This window comes from Dryobates pubescens, chromosome Z (assembly GCF_014839835.1).
Source record: "Dryobates pubescens isolate bDryPub1 chromosome Z, bDryPub1.pri, whole genome shotgun sequence".
Taxonomy (NCBI): domain Eukaryota; kingdom Metazoa; phylum Chordata; class Aves; order Piciformes; family Picidae; genus Dryobates; species Dryobates pubescens.
Window position 1 is genome coordinate 77,346,640 of NC_071657.1, and position 20,835 is coordinate 77,367,474.

The 20,835-nt window shown below is 47.8% G+C and overlaps 1 protein-coding gene across 1 annotated transcript in view; it reads right to left on the bottom strand.

Moving 5' to 3' along the window:
• MCTP1 (multiple C2 and transmembrane domain containing 1) overlaps positions 1 to 20,835 on the bottom strand; it is a 292,174-nt gene that overhangs the window by 79,886 nt on the left and 191,453 nt on the right. Inside the window, exon 16 of the mRNA XM_054178118.1 lies at positions 2,676 to 2,795. Within this exon, the coding sequence (XP_054034093.1) occupies positions 2,676 to 2,795 (120 nt within the window). The remainder of the gene's footprint in view (positions 1 to 2,675; positions 2,796 to 20,835) is intronic.

Below are 20,835 nucleotides of genomic sequence, written 5' to 3' on the forward strand. Positions count from 1 at the left end.
TGGTGGAGTTCCCATCCCTGGAGGTGTTTCAAGGTGGCTTGGATGTGGTGCTTGGGGCTATGGTTTAGGGGTGAACCTTGTAGAGTAAGTTCAGGGGTGGGACTTGGTGAAGGTCTGTTCCAACTTGAATGTTTCTGTGATTCTGTGAACCCCTTTTGTTTCAAATTACACCTGCTGTCTTTTCACAGAATCACAGAAGATAACCTGTCCACCCCACTGTGAAGAGTCTAGCTCAATCTTTATGATAACCTCCTTGAACGTAGCAGAGGGCTGCTGTTCACATCACAGAACCATCACAGAATGGGTTGGATTGGAGGTACCTTAAAGATAATCTTGTTCCAAGCCCCCTGTCATGGGCAGGGATACCCTCCACTAGACCAGGTTAACCAAGACCTCAACTAAGCTGGCACTTAATGCTTCTAAGGAGGGGGTATCAACAATTTCCCTGAGCAACCCCTACCAGCATCTCACCATACTCATGGCAAATAGTTTCCTCCTAATATCTAAGGTCACACAAAGCCTTCTATTTTCCAGGCTCTTTGTAAGCCCATGCCCCTCAGTTTCCTCTCACAAGGCAAGTGCCCAAGGGTCCTCAGCATCTTGATAGGACTCCACTGCAGTCACTCAAATTCATCCATATCTTTCTTGTACTGGGATGCCCCAACACTGGACACCACCCTGGGTGCATCCTATCAAGGGCTGAGCAGAGAAGATAATCAATTTGCTCAGTCCAGTGCTTCCTATCAATGCAGCCCAGGGTTCTGGAGGACCTCTTTCCTGCTGGGGCATGCTGGTGGCTGATGCTTATCTTGCTGTCTCCCAAGATGCCCAGGTTTAATTCAGACAGCTATTTCACAACCAGTTCCCAGCCTGTATCACTGCAATTGCAGTATTATCCCCACAGAGCACAGAATCATGGAATTGTTCAGGCTGGAAAAAAGAGCTTTAAGATCATTCAGTCCAACTGTTAACCCAGACCTGCCAGGTCACCACTAAACCATGTCTCTCAGCACCACATCCCTGCCTCTTTGAAACACCTCCCAGGATGGGGATTCAACCACCTCCCTGGGGAGCTTGGTCCAGTGTTTGAGAGTCCTTTCAGGGAAGGAATCTTCCCTAATGTCCTACCTAAACCTCCCCTGGGCCAGCTTGGGCTTTTTTTTCTTGTCCTATTGTTTGTCACTAGGAAGAAGAGACCAATCCCAACCTGGGTCCAACTTTCTTTCAGAGAGCTGTAGAGAGCAATGAGGTCTCCCCTCAGCCTCCTTTTCTCCACACTAAACACCCCCAGGTCCCTCAGCTCCTTTTAGGGAGCTCATAGAGTCAGAGAATCACAGAACTCTTCCAGCTGGCAAAGGCCTCTAAGATCAAGTCGAACCATACTCTCTGATAAGCCTGCTGTCCCACAGCAACACATCTCTGGGGCTCTGATACACCTCCAGAGATGGGGATTCTGTCCTGGGCAGCCTGGTTCAGTGTTTTGAGAACCTTTTCAGTGAAGAATTTTCTTCTCATGTCCAACCTAAACATTCCCTGGTCTCCTGAGGGGGGGTATCCTGAGGCCATTTCCTCCATCCTATCACTTGTTACTAGGGAGAAGAGACAAATCCCAACCTAGATCCAACCTCCTTTCTGGGAGCTGTGGAGAGCAATGAGGTCTCCCCTCAGCCTCCTCCAGACTGAACACCCCCAGGTCCCTCCTGAGACCTGTTCTCCAGACCCTTCCCCACCTTTCTTGCCCTTCTCTGGACATGCTCCAGCTTTTCAATGTCCTTCTTGGTGCGAGGGGCACAAATTTGAATCCAGTACTCAAAGTGTGGCCTCACAGGTGCTGAGTACAGGGTGACAATCACTGTCCTGGTCCTCCTCACCACACTGCTCATAATGCACCCCAGGAGATCATTGGCATTCTTGGATAAAAGGGCACATTGCTGTCCCATGGATTATTTATTGTCCACCAAGACTCTAAGGTCTTTCTCCGTGCTTTTGAGCAGGTCAACCCCTAATGTATACTAGTGTATACATTACAAAAACATGTGGTGGGCTGAAGGGAGGACACCTTAATACAGGAGAGATGTGGAGGTGCTGGAGCCAGCCCAGAGCAGGGCAAGGAAGCTGTGAAGGGCCTGGAGAATAAATCTGATGAAGAGAGACTGAAGGAGCTGGGGATGGTTAGTGTGAAACAGAGGAGGCTGAGGGGAGACCTCATGGCTGTCTACAGCTGCCTGAAAGGAATTTGTGGAGAGACTGGTGCTGGACTCTGCTGACAGGTAATTAGTGATAGAACAAGAGGGAACAGCCTCAAGCTACCACTGGGGAAGCTTAGGCTGGACAGTAGGAAACATTTTTTCCCAGCAAGAGTGGTCAGGCATTTTAATGTGCTGCCCAGGGAGGTGGTGGAGTCACCAAGCCTGGAGGTGTTTCAAGGTGGTTTGGATGTGGTGCTTGGGGCTAAGGTTTAGGGGTGACCCTTGTAGAGTAAGGTTAATAGTTGGACCTTGTGATCCTGAGGGTCTTTTCCCACCTGAACTTTTCTATGATTCTGTGATTCTATGGTGAGCCGAGCTGCTTTCAAAAAGGTATCATATTCAAACTCAGCTACAAAATTTTAGCTAGTTTAAAAGAAAAAAAAAAAACAACTAAAGAAAAGGAAAGGAGATGTAGAGAAGACTTACTGTGTCATGCTGCCTGTTGTCTTTGCCTGATATGATCAAGAAGTAATTCCATGCCAGCAGCAACAGCAAAGCCAGTGGTATCATGTAGAGCTCAAAGTTCCAGACCACGAAAAGAAAAAGCTAGAACACAGAGCAGGGAAAAAAACCAATTAAAAACAACAAAAAAAGGGAAAATAAAAAATTATTCAAATCATCATCACACTAAACACCTGTGCACATTTAAAACCAACCACGATTTCAAGGAGCCCTAAAGAAACCAACCTCTTAGCTGAGTGGCCACTTACCTGCGTGAAACAACTCCTATACCTGCCATTGAACCTTAGTTTCTTGGGGAAAGAAAAGTGATGTAGACTAAGAGAAATGTTAGCTGTTCTCTCTTAAAGTCATTGAACCACAGAATGGCTCAGGCTGGGAGGGGCCTCAGAGATCATCTCCTCCAACCTCCCCCACCATGGGCAGGGATGCCTCACAAGCAGACTCAGCTGCTCAAGGCCTCATCCAACCTGGCCTGGAACAAAATAATGCAAAATGGCATAGTAAGAAGGCTGGAATTTAAGAAATAAAAGGTTAGTTCTTTCCATTACTAAAATAGCAAGTGTGGAAGAGAGAACTTGGTTGTTTTGTAGGAATTTTTCCTGACGTCACACAAACAAGGAGAAGTAAACATCACAATTAAAGCTGAACAGGCTGCCCAGGGATGTGGTTGAGTCCCCATCACTGGAGACATTCAAGATCAGACTCCATGTGGCACTGGGAAGTCTGAACAAGCTGAAGGTGTCCCTGCTGACTGCAGGGCTTTTGGACAAGATGCCCTTTGAGGGTCCCTTCCAACCCAGTCCAATCTGTGTATGCATAGAATACATACATAGAATACATACATAGAATAAACCAGGTTGGAAGAGACCTTCAAGATCATCAACCCATCAACCAATCCAACACCACCCAAACAACTAACCCATGGCACCAAGCACCCCATCAAGTCTCCTCCTGAAAACCTCCAGTGATGGCGACTCCACCACCTCCCCAGGCAGCCCATTCCAATGGGCAATCACTCTCTCTGTATAGAACTTTTTCCTAACATCTAGCCTGAACCTCCCCTGGTGCAGCCTGAGACTGTGTCCTCTTGTTCTGGTACTGGCCGCCTGGGAGAAGAGACCAACATCCACCTGTCTACAACCTCCCTTCAGGTAGTTGTGGAGAGTAATAAGGTCACCCCTGAGTCTCCTCTTCTCCAGGCTAAGCAACCCCAGCTCCCCCAGCCTCTCCTCGTAGGGCTTGTATCTGAAAAAATCTTCTGCCTACAAAACTAGCTAAAAAAAAAAAAGACAACAAAAGGTCAAAATGCACAACTGTTTTCAATGAAAGCAGAGTAAAACTATACCGACCACAGAATCATGAAAAGTGGGGTTGAAAGGAATGCAGAGAACCACCTCAGACCACCAATCTGAAGACAATTGATTTGTTGAAGTGTTTCCTCAATACACCCTGAGTGCTTCACAGCTGGAGGCTGGCAAAAGCATGGCCAAGTCAGGTCTCCCAGGCATCTGCACCTTAGGATCATAGAATCATAGAATGGTCTGGGTTGGAAGGGACCTCCAAAGGTCACCCAGTCCAACCTTCTCTGCAGTCAGCAGGGACATCCTCCACTGGATCAGGTTGCCCTGTCCAACCTCACCTTGAATATCTCCAGGGATGGAGCCCATTCCAATGGCCAATCATAGCCTCAAGCACCTCCCTAGGCAACGTGTTCCAGTGTTCCACCACCCTCATAGTAAAGAACTTCTTCCTAACATCCAATCTAAATCTGCTCTGCTCTAGTTTGAAGCCATTGTCCTTCATCCTGTCCCTGCAGGCCTTTGCAAACAGTCTCTCTCCATCCTTCTTGTAGCCCCCTCCAGGTACTGGCAGGCTGCTGTTATGTCTCCCTGGAGCCTCCTCCTCTCCAGCTCCCTCAGCCTGGCCTCCTAGCAGAGCTGCTCCAACTGTGTGATCATTATTGTGGCCTTCCTCTGGACCTCCTTGACAGCTAGGGCTGCTCTCCATCACCGGGGCCACATGGAGATTGTACCCCAAGAGATACCCACAAGGGCAAAGGGTCACAGAATTGCTTTGGCTGCAAGAGACACATAAGATCATTAAGTCCAACCATTAACCCAGCACTGCTAGGCCACCATTAATCCATGGCCCTCAACACATCTCCACAGCTTTTCAATCCCTCCAGGGATGGGGACTCTACCACTGCCCTGGGCAATGTGGGCCAGGCCTTGACAGATCTTTCAGGGAAGAAATTTTTCCTCATGTCCAACCTAAACCTTCCCTGGTAGAACTTGAGGCCATTTCCTCTCATCCTATCACTTACTACTACAGAAGAGAGACCAACACCCACTTGTTCCAATCTCATTGCAGGAGTGAGCAAAAGGTTCTCCTCTCAGCCTCCTTTTCTGCAGGATGAACACCCTCATATCCCTCAGCTGCTCCTCACCAGCCCTGTTCTTCAGACCCTTCCCCCAGCTTCATTTGACCTTCTCTGGACTTGCTCCAGCCCCTTCTTGCATACCACCACTCTGCTGTGGAGCTCTGACAAGCTTCTTATGATGGACTTTAGTCTCAGGTCTGCCAGACCCACCAAGTGGTACAACACTGACTTTTCAGAAGCCTGGAAGTCCTTGTCATAGCCTCCAGGTGTCTAGCAGAGACACAAGCCCAAGCAGATACTGTTCCCTGCTGGTATCACAGTATCACTAAGGTTGGAAGAGACCTCGAGGATCATTGAGTCCAACCAGCCACCTCATGACTAGACCATGGCACCAAGTGCCACGTCCAATCTCCTCTTGAACACCTCCAGGGATGGTGACTCCACCACCTCCCTGGGCAGCACATTCCAATGACGAATGACTCTCAGTGAAGAACTTTCTCCTCACCTCGAGTCTGAACCTCCCCTGGTGCAGCTTGAGACTGTGTCCTCTTGTTCCGGTGCTGGTTGCCTGGGAGAAGAGACCAACCCCTTCCTGGCTACAACCACCTTTCAGGTAGTTGTAGAGAGCAATGATGTCTCCCCTGAGCCTCCTCTTCTCCAGGCTAAACAATCCCAGCTCCCTCAGCCTCTCCTCATAGGGCTTGCGCTCAAGGCTTCTCACCAGCCTTGTTGCCCTTAAGGCTGGTACAAAAATTGCTGGTTGGAAGGAAAGAACTAAACAATATTTTGACTTAGGTGAGCTCAAACTAAAACCATTTTCACACCCAGCATTCCCTATGGAAAAAAAAAAAACCATAATGAAATCCTTTATTTTTATCCAGCTTCAGACAGAGTTTGGGTTTGTTTTCTTCTACTACAACAAAACTCAAACATGAATCACACAACTCACACTGCATGCCACAACTGGATATACACGAGGAATCTTACTAAGCTTTCTTTTTCTTTCTTTTTTTTTTTTTTTTTGTTGTTTGGCCAAAAATACTAGCTTTTGAATATTTGTGCTTTTAAAACCTACTAAAATGAATGGTTCTGCCTCAGAACTAGAAAAAACTTAGAGGAATGCCAACACCCAGATGAAGTAAAAAGGATTAATTTCTCTAAGTCTCCAAGAAATAGATACAAAGCTGAGGGATTTAAAAGGTATTCTGTTGGGCTTTGGTTTGAGCCAGCAGTGTGCCCAGGTGGCCAAAAGGGCCAATGGCATCCTGGCCTGCATCAAGAATAGTGTGGCCAGCAGGAGCAGGGAAGTCATTGTGCCCCTGTACTCTGCATTGGTTAGGCCACACCTTGAGTCCTGTGTCCAGTTCTGGGCCCCTCAGTTTAAGAAGGACATTGAGACACTTGAACGTGTCCAGAGAAGGGCAACAAGGCTGGGGAGAGGCCTTGAGCACAAGCCCTGTGAGGAGAGGCTGAGGGAGCTGGGATTGTTTAGCCTGGAGAAGAGGAGGCTCAGGGGAGACCTTATTGCTCTCTACAACTACCTGAAGGGTGGTTGTAGCCAGGAGGGTGTTGGTCTCTTCTCCCAGGCAACCAGCACCAGAACAAGAGGACACAGTCTCAAGCTGTGCCAGGGAAAGTTTAGGCTCGAGGTGAGGAGAAAGTTCTTCACTGAGCGAGTCGTTCGTCATTGGAATGTGCTGCCCAGGGAGGTGGTGGAGTCACCGTCCCTGGAGGTGTTCAAAAGGGGACTGGACGTGGCACTTGGTGCCATGGTCTAGTCATGAGGTCTGTGGTGACAGGTTGGACTTGATGATCTTTGAGGTCTCTTCCAACCTTGGTGATTCTGTGATTCTGTGAGTTGGATTTTAAAAATCTTTTGCTGGGTTTTTGGTTTAGAGTTAAACCAAAGTGCTCTTATCAGACACAAGCTCTTATCAGATACACAAGAAAAAAATCTGTATTTTAAGTAATCTCCTCTCTCAAGAACAGCTAACTTACCTCAAGAGACTGGATTGGGTGCTTGGTGCCATGGTTTAGTTGATTAGATGGTGTTGGATGATAGGTTGGACTCAATGATCTCAAAGGTCTCTTCTAACCTGGTAAATTCTATTCATTCTATTCTATTCTATTCTATTCTATTCTATTCTATTCTATTCTATTCTATTCTATTCTATTCTATTCTATTCTATTCTATTCTATCATGGAATTTCTATCTATATGGAAATCCTGTGAGACTGTAAGGCACATATGACAAATACTTAAAGAACTGCTGGTGGAGTCCCCATCCCTGGAGGTGTTCAAGAAATGTGTGGATGTGGCACTGGGGGACAGGATTTAATGGCCAGGGTGGTGCTAGGTTGAAGGTCAGACTCAATGATCACAAAGGTCTTTTCCAACCCAAACAATTCTATGATTATAACTGAAAAACATACATCAAAGGGTATTGGCATTTCTGGCAGTTCCTGTTCCATTTGAAAGAAAAGTGTCTTTTTTTGAGGTGGTTGATTTTAAAAGGGAATCTGCTGGGAATGGTAATGAGGAGGCAGCAAACAATGGCTCATGGAATTTCAGACCTTTTCTATGAGCTTGGTCACTTCTCGGAGCAAGACCTAGAGGGCTTTGATGTGGTAAATTTGATAGAACCTACAAGAGAATTCACATCTCAAAAGAAAAGCACATAATCCTTTCCACCTTTTAACCCCAGAAGAGCCCTGAGTCAATGGGTACGCACTGAAGGGAGCTCTGGAAGCCAACACACAGGACCCAAGTATCAGAAAAGCAAACACCTATTGAGAAAAGACAGTGCCTGCACTGGCAGGTCCCATCTGAACCTTGGTGGGGAACATGGGAAGAAAAGCAAGGAACATCCAGACAAACCCTAGCTACAGAGAAAAGAAGCCAGCCACCTAGACAGCCTCAGAAGACATGAACCTGGCCAGAGACTGAGGAACACAGCTGTCATGTATTACATATTCCAGAACATCAATGATTTATCACCCAAACACTGCTCTCTTGGAGTTTCTAAATGCCAAATGAACATTAAGAGCAGAATAGAATAGAATACAATTAACCAGGTTGGAAAAGACCTTTGAGATCATCAAGTCCAACCTATCATCCAACACTATCTAATCAATTAAACCATGGCAACAAGCATCCCATCCAGTCTCTTCTTAATCACCTTCATGGATGGTGACTCCACCACCTCCCTGGGCAGCCCATTCCAATGGCCAATCATAGCCTAAACCTCCCCTGGTGCAGCTTCAGACTGTGTCCTCTTGTTCTGGTGCTGGTTGCCTGGGAGAAGAGACCAACCCCCACCTGGCTACAACCTCCCTTCAGGGAGTTGTAGACAGCAAGAAGGTCTCCCCTGAGCCTTCTCTTCTCCAGGCTAAGCAACCCCAGCTCCCTCAGCCTCTCCTCAGAGCTGTGCTCCAACCCCCTCCCCAGCTTTGTTGCCCTTCTCTGCACATGTTCCAGCAAGTTAACATCCTTCCTAAACTGAGGGGCCCAGAACTGGACACAGGACTCAAGGTGCAGCCTAACCAGTGCAGTGTACAGGGGCAGAATGACCTCCCTGCTCCTGCTGGCCACACTGTTCCTGATGCAGGCCAGGATGCCCTTGGCCTTCTTGGCCACCTGGGCACACTGCTGGCCCTTGTTTAGCCTACTATCAACCAGTACCCCCAGGTCCCTCTCTGCGTGGCTGCTCTCCAGCCTGTAGCACTGCATGGGGTTGCTGTGGCCAATGTGTAGAACCCAGCACTTGGCGAGAGCAAAAGGTCTCCCCTGAGCCTTCACTTCTCCAGGCTAAACATCCCCAGATCCCTCAGCCTCTGCTCACAAGGCTGTGCTCCAGACCCCTCACCAGCCTTGTCATGTTCCAGCAATTCAACACCTTTCCCGAGAAAAGAAAAGCTAAGGTATAGCTCTACAAGGACAGTTCTGGGACCTGCCCATGCCTATAAAGCATCCAGTGGAATGTGGACTCTCTCTGGTGCGATCTCTTCCAAGGAAATAATATCTCTAACTCCATCTAAAAAAAGGTTCCTCATCACTACTGAAACAAGCCAACTATTTTAAGGGAGGAGTAGGAGTCTCAAAGGTTATGGTTTAATATAGCTGCCATTTCTTACACAGAAGGATAGAAGGGAGAACTTTTTTATTATTATTTTTCCTTCTCTTCCCCTCCACCCCCCCAAGATCAAGACTTTCAGAGTCACACAGGCATGGAACTGGCCATTTACACCACCCCATCAGTGGATGCTCTCAGTGAGAGACACATGCATGAAATGATCATTCAAGGGAATAGAATAGAATAGAATAGAATAGAACAGAATAGAATAGAATAGAATAGACCAGGTTGGAAGAGACCTTCAAGATCATCGAGTCCAACCTATCAACCCATCCAACCCACCTAATCAACTAAACCATGGCACCAAGCACCTCATCAAGTCTTCTCTTGAACACCTCCAGTGATGGCGACTCCACCACCTCCTCAGGCAGCACATTCCAAAGGGCAATCACTCTCTCTGTATAGAACTTCTTCCTAACCTCCAGCCTAAACCTCCCCTGGCACAGCCTGAGACTCTGTCCTCTTGTTCTGGTGCTGGCTGCCTGGGAGAAGAGACCAACCTCTGCCTGACTACAACCTCCCTTCAGGTAGCTGTAGGGAGCAATAAGGTCACCCCTGAGCCTCCTCTTCTCCAGGCTAAGCAACCCCAGCTCCCTCAGCCTGTCCTCACAGGGCTGTGTTCCAAACCCCTCCCCAGCTTTCTTGCCCTTCTCTGGACTCGTTCCAGCAAGTCAACCTCCTTCCTAAACTGAGGGGCCCAGAACTGGACACAGGACTCGAGGTGCGGCCTAACCAGTGCAGTGTACAGGGGCAGAATGACCTCCCTGCTCCTGCTGGCCACACTGTTCCTGATGCAGGCCAGGATGCCATTGGCCCTCCTGGCCCCCTGGGCACACTGCTGGCTCATGTTCAGCCTACCATCGACCAGCACCCCCAGGCCCCTCTCTGCCTGGCTGCTCTCCAGCCACTCTGAGACACATGATGCTATCCCTGGTGTACAGCACTTCAAATAAATAAATAAATTAGGTTAGAATATTGAACACCCCCTTTCTTTTGCAAACTACAGTGTGTTTTAAAAGGAAATCTCATCCAAAGTGATTAACACTTCCTACTGTTCAGGGAAAAAAAAAATAAAAAGAAGGAAAAAAAAAAAGCCTGCCCTTTCAGACTAGCAGCTGTGGATCATTAGCTTTCCAGTGATGAGATGTGTTTGATGAGTATTTTTCCTTCTAATTAAGAGATGAGATTTTCTATTTGACTCTCTCTTCAGGCAGAAGTGAAGGGAAGATTTCTGCTTGTGTGGAAAGGCCATATTCTAACAGAACAATTATTTCAGATTTCTTTTTATCTACCTCCACCCAATTTAATTTCTTCTTTTTCCCCTTCTTTACAGAACCCTGATAGCACCCACAGGCTTCACAGCATTAACCCCTGAGTTTCCCAGCTCTTTCTGCTTCTGCTTTTGCTTCTGTTTTGACCACCAACAGAAAAGATCATGACAAAAAAAAGAAGGAGCACCCCCACACAGGAGAACCTGACCCACACCCTCCAGGCTGAGTGTAAGATGCTCCCAGATCATATGGAGGGAGCTTTCCAGAACCTGCAGCCATGCAGCAAACTTCATATGAATGTGACCAGCCTAGTGCAGGAGGGAAAGGCTCTGGATGTTGTCTGCTTGGACTTCAGTAAAGTCTTTGATACTGTCTCCCACAGCATCCTCCTGGAGAATCTGGCTGCACATGGCTGGGGGTGGGTGGACACTTCACTGAGTAACAGAATGGCTGCATGGTTGGGTCATAGAATCATAGAATTGTTAGGGCTGGAAGGGACCTCAAGGATCAGCCAGTTCCAACCCCCCTGCCATGGGCAGGGACACCTCACACTAGATCAGATTGCTCACAGCCACATCCAGCCTGGCCTTAAAAACCGCCAGGGATGAGGCTTCCACTACCTCCCTGGGCAACCTGTGCCAGTGTCTCACCACCCTCTTGGGGAACAACTTCTTCCTAACATCCAATTTGAATCTACCCATTTCCAAAGACTGGTGGGGAAAGGAGTGAACTCCAGCTGCTGGCTGGTCACCAGTGGTGTTCCCCACGGCTCAGTGCTGGGGCCAGTTCTCTTTAATGTCTTCATCAATGCTCTGGGTGAAGGGATTAAGGCACCCTCAGTAAGTTTGCAGATGATGTGAAGCTGAGCAGTAGTGTTGGTAAGCTGGAGGGTCAAGAGGCTCTACAGAAAGGACCTGGCCAGGATGGATTGTTGGTTTGAGATCAGTGGAATGAGATTCAACAAGGCCAAGTGCCAGGACCTATTTTTGAGTCACATCAACCCCAGTAATGTTCCAGGCTAGGAGAAGAGTGGCTGGGAACTGCCCAGCAGAAAAGGCCTTGGGGTGCCAGCAGCTGGAGCTGAGCCAGTAGTACTCAGCGGGGCAAGAAGGGCAGCAGCAGCCTGGAATGGAGCAGCAATGGTGTGGGCAGCAGGAGCAGGGCAGGGCTTGTGCCCCTGGGCTGGGTACTGCTGAGGCTGCACCCTGAGTGATGGGTTCAGTTCTGGACCCCTCCATAAAGGGTATTGAGGGTCTGGAGAGTGTCCAAGGAAGGAGAATAAACCTGGGGAAGGGTCTGGAGGTGGGGAACAGCTGAGGGAGCTCGGGTTGTTCAGCCTGGAGGAAAGGAGGCTGAGGGGAGACCTTCTGGCTCTCTACAGCTCCCTGAGAGGAGGTTGGAGACAGGTGGGGGTCAAGCTCTTCTCCCAGGCAGTTTGTGATAGGACAAGAGGAAAAGACCTTATGTTGCCCGAGGTGAGGTTTAGGTTGAACGTGAGGAACAATTTCTTCTCCAAAAGGGCTGTCAAGGGCTGGTCCAGGCTGCCCAGGGCAGTGGCGGAGTCCCCATTCCTGGAGGGGTTTCAAAGCTATGGAGATGTGGTGCTGAGGGACATGGTTTGGTAGCGACAAAATGGACTCGATGATCTTAATGGTCTCTTCCCATCAAAATGATTGTGTGGTTCTGCAGTGGGAGGAATTCTACAGCCATAACTCATGTGCTGCACAACATGGGGCTGCATCCCTGCTCTGAGTTTCATATTCTTGGGAATGTTGTCATACTCAAAGCAAGACCATAGCCATTCTGGAAAATTATGCCAAACAGCAGTTAGAAGTAAATAAAAATTAAAGTGACAATTTTCAGTCTTTTCAGTGGAAATTTCAATTGGTGCTGCCAGTCCTACAAAGACGTAGCTGATGCCGTGATGTGACTGGGCAGTGTCGTCGTCGTCATCATCATCATCATCATCATCATGCAGGTTGTTCAGATGAAATTGCTATCGAGTTGTAGATCACGGAATCACAGAATTAACCAGGTTGCAAAAAGACCTTTGAGATCATCGAGTCCAACCTATCATCCAACACCATCTAATCAACTAAACCATGGCACCAAGCACCCCATCCAGTCTCTTCCTAAACACTTCCAGTGAAGGTGACTCCACCACCTCCCTGGGCAGCCCATTCCAATGGCCAATCACTCTCTCTGGGAAGAATTTCTTCCTGACATCCAGCCTGAAGCTCCCCTGGCACAGCTTGAGACTGTGTCCTCTTGTTCTGGTGCTGGGTGCCTGGGAGAAGAGACCAACCCCCACCTGCCTACAACCTCCATTCAGTTAGTTGTAGACAGCAATAAGGTCTCCTCTGAGCCTCCTCTTCTCGAGGCTAACCCACTGTCATGGTTTGGGAGGCCAATTCTCCCACCATGGGCAAAAATAAGGACTCAGACAAACGGATTGCAAAAAATGGTGGAAAGTTGAAATGGAAAACCAGTGAAAGTTTTACAGAAAACCACAAGCACTGTGACAAAGAGAGAGAGATCCCAAAAAACATACCCAGGAATGTCCCATCCCCACCTGGGGGTACACCCAACCCCCGCAGGGCTCTTTCTTCCCCCCTCAGCCCAGCCTTGTGCTTGGGCAGGCCCAAAGGAGGCAGCTCATGACATTTTACCGAGGCAGCGGCGAGGAAGGAAAGAGGAAGCGAAGACCCCGCGCTGATGTTTTATATGGGAGCAGGATATTATGGGATGAAATAGCTGGCTTCCTGTGACCACCCCCTGGGCTGGGCCCCTTTGGGATGTCCCAGGTGTGGCCCCTGCAGTGGCACCCGGGCCAGCACCCAGCCTAAACCACCACACACCCCCCCAGCTGGCTCAGCCTCCCCTCACAGGGCTGTGCTCCAAACCCCTCCCCAGCTTTCTTGCCCTTCCCTGAACACCTTTCAGCATCTCAACCTCCTTCCTAAACTGAGGGGCCCAGAACTGGACACAGTACTCAAGGTGTAGCCTAACCAGGGCTGAGTACAGGGCAGAATGACCTCCCTGCTCCTGCTGGCCACACTGTTCCTGATGCAGGCCAGGATGCCATTGGCCTCCTTGGCCACCTGGGCACACTGCTGGCTCATGTTCAGCCTACTATCAACCAGTACCACCAGGACCCTTTCTGCCTGGCTGCTCTCCAGCCACTCTGACCCCAGCCTGTAGTGCTGCATCTCAAAAGCATGTATTTAAAAATAATAATAATAATAATAATAATAATAATAATAATAATAATAATAATAATAACAAAAAAATGAGATGTATTTGAAAAACAAGCTGTGTGGGTTGTGAAGCACATCAAGTGAGTCACATGTAATTGTCACACTTATTTCTATCTCAACCCAGTGCTGCACCATGCTCAGAATGAAAGAAATGAGATGAAACAGCACTGTGGGTTGATTATCAACATGGGAAAAAAACCCCACCAAAACAACCATGACCAGAAATGCCCAACCTGGTAGGAAATTGATTCTTAATTTGTTGGGGGTTCTCCTAGGTATGGGACTCAACTGCCCTCACAAAAGCTACCCACAGATGTTTCAGCACAAGAAAAAGCCTCATCCCAACTGGACTCAAACACTTCAGCCTGTGAGGATCTTCTTAGTATTTATCATGGAAGTATCTCCATTTTCTTTTTCTACAGGGAATAAACACAAAGACTGAGAGTAAGAAACCTAAATCATCACAGTCAATCAGACTGTTCTAATTTCAGCAAAGAGAGAGAAGATAACAGGAAAACTTGAGAGTTTGTTTCTGAGTTCACTAAACCTGGTTCCTCAGCACCACATCTTCATGGCTCTTCTATCCCTCCAGGGATGGGGACTCCACCACTTCTCTGGGCAGCCAGTTCCAGGCCTTGACAACCTTTCTGGGGAAGAAATTGTTCCTCGTGTGCAACATAAACTTCCTCTGGCACAAGTGGAAGCCATTTCCTCTTGTCCTATCACATCTTTCTTGGGAGGAGAGACCAACCTCTACCTCTCTCCAACCTCCTTTTAGGAAGCCCATAGAGTCAGAGAATCACAGAACTCTCCCAGCTGGAAAAGGCCTTTAAGATCAAGTCCAACCATACTCTAACTCTGTTAAGCCTGCTGCTAAACCATGTCCCACAGCAACACATCTCTGGGGCTCTGATACACCTCCAGAGATGGGGATTCAAACACTTCCGTCCTGGGCAGCCTGGTTCAGTGTTTTGAGAACCTTTTCAGTGAAGAATTTTCTTCTCATGTCCAACCTAAACTTCCCCTGGTATATCCTGAGGCCATTTCCTCCCATCCTGTCACTTGTTACTAGGGAGAAGAGACCAATCCCAACCTGGATCCAACCTCCTTTCTGGGAGCTGTAGAGAGCAATGAGGTCTCCCCTCAGCCTCCTCCAGACTGAATACCCCCAGGTCCCTCAGCTGCTCCTCCCCAGCCCTGTTCTCTAGACCCTTCTCCAGCATTGTTGCCCTTCTCTGGACTCCCTCAAGTCCCTCAGTGTACTTCTTGGACTGAGGAGCCCCAAACTGGTCCCAGTACTTAAGGTCTGACCTCACAGGTGCTGAGTAGAGAGTGACAATCCCTGCCCTGGCCCTGCTGGCTACACCACTGCTGATCCAGGGCAGGATGCTGGTGCCTTTCTTGGTCACCTGGGCACACTGCTGGTTCATCTTCAGTCTCTCTTGGCCAACACTCCCAGGTCTTTGCTGAGCACTTTGCAAACACTCTGCCCCCAGCATGAAGCCTTCTTGGGGTTGTTGTGAACCAAGTGCAGGACCCAGCACTTGGCTTTGTAGGAGGCTTCATACAACTGACCTTGGCTCACGGATCCAGACTGGCCAAGTAAATTGTAAGCAGCTTCAAAGACCAAAGGTGAAGTGGAAATAAAAATTACCACCTCCTTTGCTCTCCCTGAAATATTTACAAAATGTGGAATCTCTTGGGAGGTTTAGGCTGGTTTTTAGGAAGAAATTCTTCACAGAAAGAGAGATTGGCCATTGGAATGTGCTGCCCAGGGGGGTGGTGGAGTCACCATCATTGGAGATGTTTAAAATAAGACTGGATGAGGCATTTGGTGCCATGGTTTAGTTGATTAGACGGTGTTGGGTGACAGGGTTGGACTTTGTGATCTCAAAGGTCTTTTCCAACCTGGTTAATTCTGTATTCTGTATTTTTACCTCCACCTAAGAGTTTCTGAGCTGCATTATTACAGCTACATAATTAGCATCCAGGTGAACATCAGAAGGGTGAAAGCTGATTCATTGAGGTCATTGCCTTGTACAGAGCTTCTTGCCCTTCTCAGGGCATTTCATCATGGATTTGTCCTCTCAGACTATTAAAATCCAGACACAGTAAGAGAAATTGATAGTATTTTTTTTTTCCTTTGAGCAGTAACACCTGGCATCAGGTAACAAATGCCCAGCTAGGGACACCTGAGATCAAAGGCACATCTGAGAATGGGGCTATTAGGTTCACGGAACCCCCACCCCATGTTAATCCCACATTTTCCCAACAATACCCAACTGTTCACTGCATGACCCCCTGTCTTTGTTTCAGCAGCATTACCTAGAAGACTCTAATTAATTTTCCAAGTGAAAAAGTGCTATTAATGCCTGTCCCCAGATGGATTTTGCTTTGGCTTAATGCATAACTCTTAGGTTGACCCTATTCTTTCCTTAGCACAGAGGAGTAGTAGTCACCAGCTGTAAGATCCAAGCCACTTTTGTAATTCAAAGTTCCTCAGCTTTACTCTGTGTTCATCAAAAAGATGCACTTTGGGCCTCTCCCCATTCCACATACCTCAGCCCATGCTGGAAATCAATCCTGCCCTTCCCAATTTCAAAACTCCTTAAAAACATTCCTTTCTGCTGGAAGTTTTCTACTTAAAGTGGTGTTTCTAAAATGCTCCTTTCAGGTAATATTTTACTTTAATTTTGGGGTGTTTTGTTTGTCTGTTTTGTTGTTTTTTTTGTTTGTTTTGTTTTGTTTGTTTGTTTGTTTGTTTGCTTGTTTGGGTTTTTTGAACATGTAGATCTATGTCACAAATCTATGTTTATGTACCTTTTAAAACACACACACACACACACACACACAAACTGTAATCTGGAAGATTGTTTTTTCCTTCTCCCTAACCACTGCTGCAAGGGTGGGACTGCTGAAAGTGTAAATAGCACTTCAGGAGAAAAATGTGAAGTGTTGACTTGAGAAGTATTAAGGTCACCATGTAAACCAAGGTGGATAACTATTTATATGTAATGGATTGCTCCCTTCTTCCTTAATGCTTTAATCACAGCACCACAGAGTTGCTTTGGTTGGAAAAGACCCCTAAGACCACCCAGTCCAACCATCAACCCAGCACCACCATGGCCACTAAACCATAGCCCCAACTGCCATGGCCACACCTTTCTGTAACACCTGCAGGGACTGGGACTCCACCACCTCCCTGGGCAGCCTGAGCCAATCCCTGACCACTCTGGCAGCACAGAAATTGTTCCTCACCCCCAACCAAAACCTCCCCTGGCACAACTTCAGGCCATTTGTTCTCGTCCTGTCACTTGTTGCATGTGAGAAGAGACCAACCCCCACCTCATTCCAACCTCCTCTCAGGCAGCTGTAGAAAGCAATGAGGTCTCCCCTCAGTCTCCTTTTCTCCACACTTTATTTGCTTGGGTTAAATTAACAAGGCTTGTATTACAAAAACAGAGTTAGAGTGGAATGGAATGGAATGGAATGGAATGGAATGGAATGGAATGGAATGGAATGGAATGGAATGGGATAGAATAGAATAGAATAGAATAGAATAGAATAGAATAGAATAGAATAGAATAGAATAGAATAGAATAGAATAGAATAGAATAGAATAAGCCAGGTTGGAACAGACCTTCGAGATCATCGTGTCCAACTTACCATCTAACACCATCTAATCAACGAAACCATGGCACAAAGCCAAGTCTCCTCCTAAACATGGTGACTCCACCACCTCTCTGGGCAGCCCATTCCAATATTTTTCCCCAAAGCCCTGACCCGAAATGATGTACAAAACTGATTAGATTATTTACAGGTTCTATTTGGTTGTGAATTCTGTAGAGCCCGAGCAGTGATTCTGACACTTGGCTCTGCTCTGCTCAGACCTCCCCTGGAGTGGTGTGTGCAGGTCTGGAGCCGTCAGCACAGGAAAGACATGGAGCTGGTAGAGAGGCTCCAGAGGAGGCCATGAAAATGATCAGGGGGTGGAGCAGTTCTGCTATGAGGACAGGCTGAGGGAGCTGGGGGTGTTCAGCCTGGAGAGGAAGAGGCTCCAGGGAGACCTAATAGCAGTCTGCCAGTACCTGACGGGGGCTACAAGAAGGATGGAGAGAGACTGCAAAGGCCTAAAGGGACAGGACCAGGGACAATGGCTTTAAGCTGGAGAAGAGCAGATTTAGATTGGATGTTAGGAAGAAGTTCTTCACCATGAGAGTGCTGGAACACTGGAAGAGGTTGCTCAGGGAGGTGGTTGTCCCTTCCTTGGAGATATTCAAGGTGAGGCTAGATAGGGCTATGGGCAACCTGGTCTAGTTGGTAATGTCTCTGCTGACAGCAGGGAGGTTGGACTTTGAGAGTCCCTTCCAACCTGATGCAATCTCTGCAATTCTCTGATTCTTTGTCAATAAATTCTAAAGGAAAGACAACACACCTGAGCTAACTCACCAACTCTTTGCAATGTCAGCTCCCAAGACTTTTCCCCCCAAACTTCTGAAAACTTGCAATTACATGTAGCATCTCCAGAAATGCCTGTTTGTAACCACAATGATACTAATCCAAGGCTGATTTTAACCAACTATTTGTTTTCACAAATGTGTTTCACAATTTCCCTCTGGGTGCCATGTAGTATTACCCCTTGAATCACAGAAGTAACCAGGTTGGAAAACACCTTCGAGATCATCAAGTCCAACCTATCACCCAACATCATCCCATCCACTAAACCATGGCACCAAGTGCCTCATCTAGGCTTTTTCATTTTTAAAACACTTCTATCCAGAATATATGTTTGAAGCTATTTAGATGCCAGAGATATCTACACATTACCATGCTGGGTATGTATTTTTTTTCTTCAGCATTTACAAAATCTCTGAAATTTCTTGTGCAGGCCAACACTATAAGTTGTAAGAATGAGAAGTCAGCAGAGGATAGTCACAGAATCATCACAGAAAGATTCAAGTGGGAAAAGACCCCCCTCCAGGATCACCAAGTCCAAGCCCTGACTTTACTGTACCAGGGTCACCCTTAAACCACAGCCCCAACCACATCTGCACCACCTTGAAACACCTTCACCCTAATGGGGACTCCGCCACCTCCCTGGGCAGCACATTAAAATGCCTGACCACTCTTGCTGGGAAAAAATGTTTCCTACTTTCCAGCCTAAGCTTCCCCAGTGGTAGCTTGAGGCTGCTCCCTCTTGTTCTGTCATTAATTACCAGTGAGAAGAGACCAGCATCGACCTCTCCACAATCTCCTTTCAGGGGGCTGTAGACAGCCATGAGGTCTGCCCTCAGCCTCCTCTATTTCACACTAACCATTCCCAGCTCCTTCAGGCTCTTAATCAGATTTATTCTCCAGGCCCTTCACAGCTTCCTTGTCCATGACTGTGTGAGCTGGAAGCTCAAAAGGAAGTAGAAGCAGACAGCCTTCAGAAGTTCACAGTAGTAACAGCAAGCTCTAAGGACAGCAGTTAAGACAAACAAGGCAAAACTCATCCAGAGAAAACCCATAGCACGTAATTAAACAGGAAGACCTGGACAGACTGAGAGCTGGGCAGAGGGGAACCTGATGAGGCTCAACAAGAATGAGTGCAGAGTCCTGCAGCTGGGCAGCACAGGTTGGGAAGGTGATCTGCTGGAGAGCAGCCCTGTGGAGAAGGACTTGGGAGTGCTGGTGGGCAGCAACATATTCATGGGACAGCAAAGTGCCCTGGTGGCCAAAACGGCCAATGGGGTCCTGGGCTGCATTCAGAGGAGAGTGTCCAGCAGGTCTAGGGAGGTTCTCCTCCCCCTCTGCTCTGCCCTACTGAGACCTCACCTGGAATATTGCATCCAGCTCTGGGCTCCCCAGGTCAGGAGGGACAGGGATCTGTTGTCAGGATGATTTTTAAGGTCCATTCTAAACTAAACCAGTCTGTGATTCTGTTATTTCTTTTTCATTTAGGCTAAAAGAAGCAACTCACAACTCAGTTGTACTTCTGCACCTCTCCTATGTCTACAAAACATCTCTAATAGCACCACACCTAGAGCAGACCACCTGAGAAATATCTCTGTTGCCTGCTTGATAGATCTCCATCAACAGTCTTGCTTCTTGTTGCCTGCACTCATGTAAAGGGTAGGTTCTCCTCCACCTCTACTCTGCCCTGCTGAGACCTCACCTGGAATACTGCATCCAGCTCTGGGCTCCCCAGGTTAGGAGGGACAGGCATCTGCTGCAGAGAGTCCAAGGGAGGGCTACAAGGATGCCAGAGGCATTGGAGCACTGCCTGGTGAGGAGAGGCTGAGAGCCCTCCCTGGGGCTGTTCAGTCTGCAGAGAAGAAGGCTGAGAGGGATCTGATCAATGTCTTTCAATAGCTGAGGGCTGGGGGTCAGGAAGGAGGGGACAGGCTCTGCTCAGCTGCACCCTGTGATAGGGGTGACAAGGGGCAATAGATGGAAACTCCATCACAGGAGGTTCCACCTCAACAGGAGGAGGAACTTCTGCACTGTGAGGGTCGCAGAGCCCTGGAGCAGGCTGCCCAGAGAGGTTGTGGAGTCTCCTTCTCTGGAACCTTTCCAGCCCCATCTGGATGTGTCCCTGTGCCACCTGTGCTGGATTCTGTGGTCCTGCTCTGGCAGAGGGCTTGGCCTTGAGGATCTCCAGAGGTCCCTTCTAACCATTTGAGAATTTAAATCTGATTTTCAAGGTTCACCTTTGCCAGATATGTTGAGAAATAGAATATTTGGGTCCATAATCTTTTGTTTAGTTTGTCAACACAAACAAACTCTTCCAAAGGAGGTTTTTCTTTCTTATGACTCTAAGCAGCAGAAAACTATTTCCTGATGCTTGGAAATGCAGGGAGAAGTATCTTCCTATGCTATTAAAAAACCCCAAGCATGCCCCTTCCCATTGTTTCTCTGCAGCAAATTTAATTGTATTTGTGTTTCCACAAGCTACATTAAATCACGTTTAGCACACAGAGGTGTGCCCTAGCAACTTTCTTGTTGCTTGCTCCAGCCAGCACTCTGCAACCCGAGCTTTCCACCCTCCAAGCTAGCAGGCTGTGCACTCAGGATCGATGATGCCTCTGACACAATCCACCTC